The 3,528-nt window shown below is 37.6% G+C and overlaps 1 protein-coding gene across 2 annotated transcripts; it reads left to right on the top strand.

The window, feature by feature from the left end:
- Positions 1-3,528, top strand: LOC103970986 (patatin-like protein 2). 2 transcript variants are annotated; one of them, XM_009384897.3, is made up of 8 exons: positions 1-107; positions 195-354; positions 1,246-1,427; positions 1,504-1,690; positions 1,764-1,925; positions 1,999-2,298; positions 2,960-3,138; positions 3,216-3,528. In XM_009384897.3, exons 2-8 carry the CDS (start codon positions 217-219, stop codon positions 3,295-3,297), a joined length of 1,230 nt encoding a protein of 409 aa, XP_009383172.2. In that variant the 5' UTR covers positions 1-107; positions 195-216; the 3' UTR covers positions 3,298-3,528. The 2 variants fall into 2 exon arrangements, with proteins under 2 accessions (XP_009383172.2, XP_009383171.2); XM_009384896.3 differs by lacking the exon at positions 1-107 and having other exon boundaries at positions 142-354.

The following is a 3,528-nucleotide window of genomic DNA, read 5'->3' as shown; positions in this document are numbered from 1 at the left end:
CACATTAGTGCTGCTAATGTAATCCTAAAAATTGGATCATGCTAATGACTTTGACGAGCCGCCTCATCGGAAGTCAGAAGAAGAACAGTAGGAGCAAACTTCTCATGGTGATCTCTATTTATACCTCTTTATCTTCTCCGAGAATGATCAGCGAACAATTGTTCGAGGTGTTGTTGTTCCTTTTGTTTGTCCAGGTAGCAGTTCATATTCTTACTCATGGAGAAATCAAAGTCCATTGGACAGATCCAAGCACCAACATATGGTAATTTGATCACCATTCTCAGCATTGATGGTGGAGGGATCAAAGGAATTATCCCTGCAACTATTTTAGCTTTTCTGGAATCAGAACTTCAGGTACATCTCAGTGCTCAGGGAAATGTGATCTATATTTCACTTATTTCTGCTTTTAGATCTTTCTCATGCAGAACCTAATTTTAGGTAGAAACTAAAAAAGCAAAGCCATAGATTCTCTCCTTGTGTACTTTTTGTGTTTGCTGCTGTGTTCTTGTGTTCCTCTTTCTCATGCCAAAACTTGCACCGTAAAAGTGCATGCATGGAGGAAGTCTTGATGCAACGCAATGACCATTTGTTTAGCTTCTCACAACCTAATTAACACGGATGCTACAGTAAAAAGTGAAATATGGATCACCTATCGTGTGATATCTTTCTCTCACATTTACCATGATAATTTAATCTGATAAAATCTTGACGAGCCTTGCGTTCCAATTTTATCTTCCTTTAGAAAATAAAATAAAAAAGAGATAGAACCCGAGAAGACCTCGGCAGCTTCTTGCTGTAAGAATTGCTATAATTTAGAACAACCTGCTTTTATTATGGTGTTTGCTATTACTCTGCCCAAGATGAAACTTTGTCTATAAATTTTGATGGCAAATGGAAGGCCTAACAATTGATAACTCACGACAGACTTCCATGTATATATATATATATATATATATATATATATATATATATATATATCCTAAATAATACGTTCTTTCATATACTCGATTTCAGGCAAGCAAACTCACCTAACAGTCACTGAACTGAATTCCATCCCTCCAAATTGCTACAATCCCATTATCTTCTTGTAAAGAGTACCTCAAGAGATCAAATTTCTCGAATTACATATGATATAACTGGATGCATAAGTTAACAACCATGCAGTTTGAACTTAGGCAGCATTACCATATACTTTTTCTCAAGCTAACATACCATTTTGTTTCTTGTTCGAATATGAACGAGAAGAAACTGGATGGTGAAGATGCTCGACTTGCAGATTACTTTGATGCCATGGCGGGGACAAGCACCGGTGGTCTGGTAACTGCAATGCTGACTGCACCTAACATGCAAAACCGACCTCTTTATGCTGCAAAGGACATCAAAGAGTTTTACCTGAATCATTCCCCCAAGATCTTCCCACAGTCCAGGTCACTACTGATTCCTTCTTGGTGTTAATTGATGTGATGGAACTGATCGAGTTGACTTCCTTGTTTGTTTCCTCAGCTGGCCATTTAACACAGCTGCGAAAGTTATTCGAGCTATAATTGGACCAAGGTATGATGGGAAGTATCTTCATGAGCTTATCAGGAGAAACTTAGGGGAGACACGGCTGCATCAGACATTGACCAATGTGGTCATCCCAACTTTCGATATCAAGAGGCTCCAGCCGACCATCTTCTCATCATACAAGGTTCGAAACCCATTCTTTGGAGAAACAATGCATTCTCAGCTACATATGTATGCGTAGTTAATGTTCTCTGCAGGTAAAGAACAACCCATTACTTGATGCTCGGCTTTCCGATATCTGCATTGGCACCTCTGCAGCTCCAACTTACCTTCCAGCATACGACTTCCAAACTGAAGACTCCCAAGGCAATACAAGAGAGTTTAATCTTATCGATGGAGGATTAGCAGCAAATAATCCGGTATTATTAACCTGCTTTTTAAGCTAAAGCAGAATGCTGAGAAACAAGTATTCCTAATTACTTTTGATTCCAGGCTTTGGTTGCAATGGGAGAAATAACCAAAGAGACCTTTGAAGAAAACCCAGACTTCTTCCCTATAAAACCAATGGACTACCACCGCTTCTTGGTTATCTCACTTGGCACCGGCTCATCCAAGGAAGAAAGGTACAGTGCCAACCATGCGAAGAGATGGGGAGTATTGGGTTGGCTGCTCAGTAATGGTTCCACTCCATTGGTAGATGCATTCATGCAAGCAAGTGCAGACATGGTGGATATCCACATCTCTGAAGCTTTCCAAGCATTGCATTCCGGGAAAAATTACCTCCGAATTGAGGTACGAGGCCTATTTTATTTTATTTTTTCTAATATTCATATGTAAGGATTAGATTAAAAAGAAGATTAGAAGAATAGTTCAACATTAGCAAATATTGAGAGAGTCGAGTGACTAATTTATTAAAGTCTAAGCTTTTGGGTTGAGATAGTGTTTATTTAATTCAGACTTAATGAATTTCTATCCAATTTAGAGAAAATGTTTATGTTAACCCTAACCAATTTAATTCAGACTTAATGAATTTCTAACCAATTTAGAGATAGTGTTTATGTTAACCCTAACCAATTTAATTCAGACTTAATGAATTTCTAACACGGTGTATCAGAGACAAGGTTGGTGAAAAATAAATGATTGACCTAAATGATTAAAAAAAATAATATCAAAGTCAAGATGAGCTTGGTAATTAAAGTTAAGTTGTGATTGTGATATAATCGATTTTAAGAAATAATTATGTGTGAGAAGTGATTAAAAAAATGACTAAAATAGTGTTAAAAATATTCATGTGTGAAAAATATTAAAAAGAGGACTAAAAGAATGTTAAAAATATATGGAGTTCGGTTTATAATTTAAGCTTTTGGATTAAGATGATGCCTAACTTGACACAGACACATTGTTACTGCTTTGTGTAATCCTATATTTGAGAACATTATATGGATATGAACAGGATGATGCTTTGAGCGGAATACTAGCATCAGTAGATACGTCCACCAAGGAGAACCTGGAGAACCTTGTCAAGGTTGGAGAAATGCTACTGAAGAAACCGGTCTCAAGAGTCAATTTGGAGACTGGTCATGTTGAGCCTGTGAGTGAGGGAGAAGGAACTAATGAGGAAGCTTTGATAAGGTGACCATACAAACCTCACCTCTTGCAAGTATATGAATCAAATACATGTTTGCATTCTTAACGACATATATGCGCAGGCTTGCCAAACTACTGTCTGATGAAAGAAGGCTCCGTGAGATGCGATCGCCGCACTCTAAATCGTCGCGAACTGGGAAGTGAAAGAAGATGGCTTCAAGACGATACCGATCGGTTGCTGTCAGGAATAAATGAACTATTCTATATAGTTCAAAGTTAGATAATGGATCTGATTACATGTCCTTTTGTTACGCTTAAGTTTCAGCATGAGAATATGTAACTCTCATGACAGTCAACATTAGTTGTAAGCTAATGACTAAACCTAATATTGGCTTGCTTTTGACAAGGAGTTTGAACTCGTGAGGCATTTTATCA

Source organism: Musa acuminata, unplaced genomic scaffold (assembly GCF_036884655.1).
Source record: "Musa acuminata AAA Group cultivar baxijiao unplaced genomic scaffold, Cavendish_Baxijiao_AAA HiC_scaffold_412, whole genome shotgun sequence".
Classification (NCBI taxonomy): Eukaryota; Viridiplantae; Streptophyta; class Magnoliopsida; order Zingiberales; family Musaceae; genus Musa; species Musa acuminata.
The sequence above is the reverse complement of the archived record's forward strand: the minus strand, read 5'-3'. Positions and strand labels throughout refer to the sequence as shown.

Excerpts from the sequence above, each read along its gene's own strand:
- LOC103970986 (XM_009384897.3), top strand. The coding sequence starts at position 217 with ATGGAGAAATCAAAGTCCATTGGACAGATCCAAGCACCAACATATGGT. Across the intron at positions 355-1,245 it reads TTCTGGAATCAGAACTTCAG|AAACTGGATGGTGAAGATGC; the intron begins GTACATCTCAGT and ends ATGAACGAGAAG. Across the intron at positions 1,428-1,503 it reads AAGATCTTCCCACAGTCCAG|CTGGCCATTTAACACAGCTG; the intron begins GTCACTACTGAT and ends TTGTTTCCTCAG.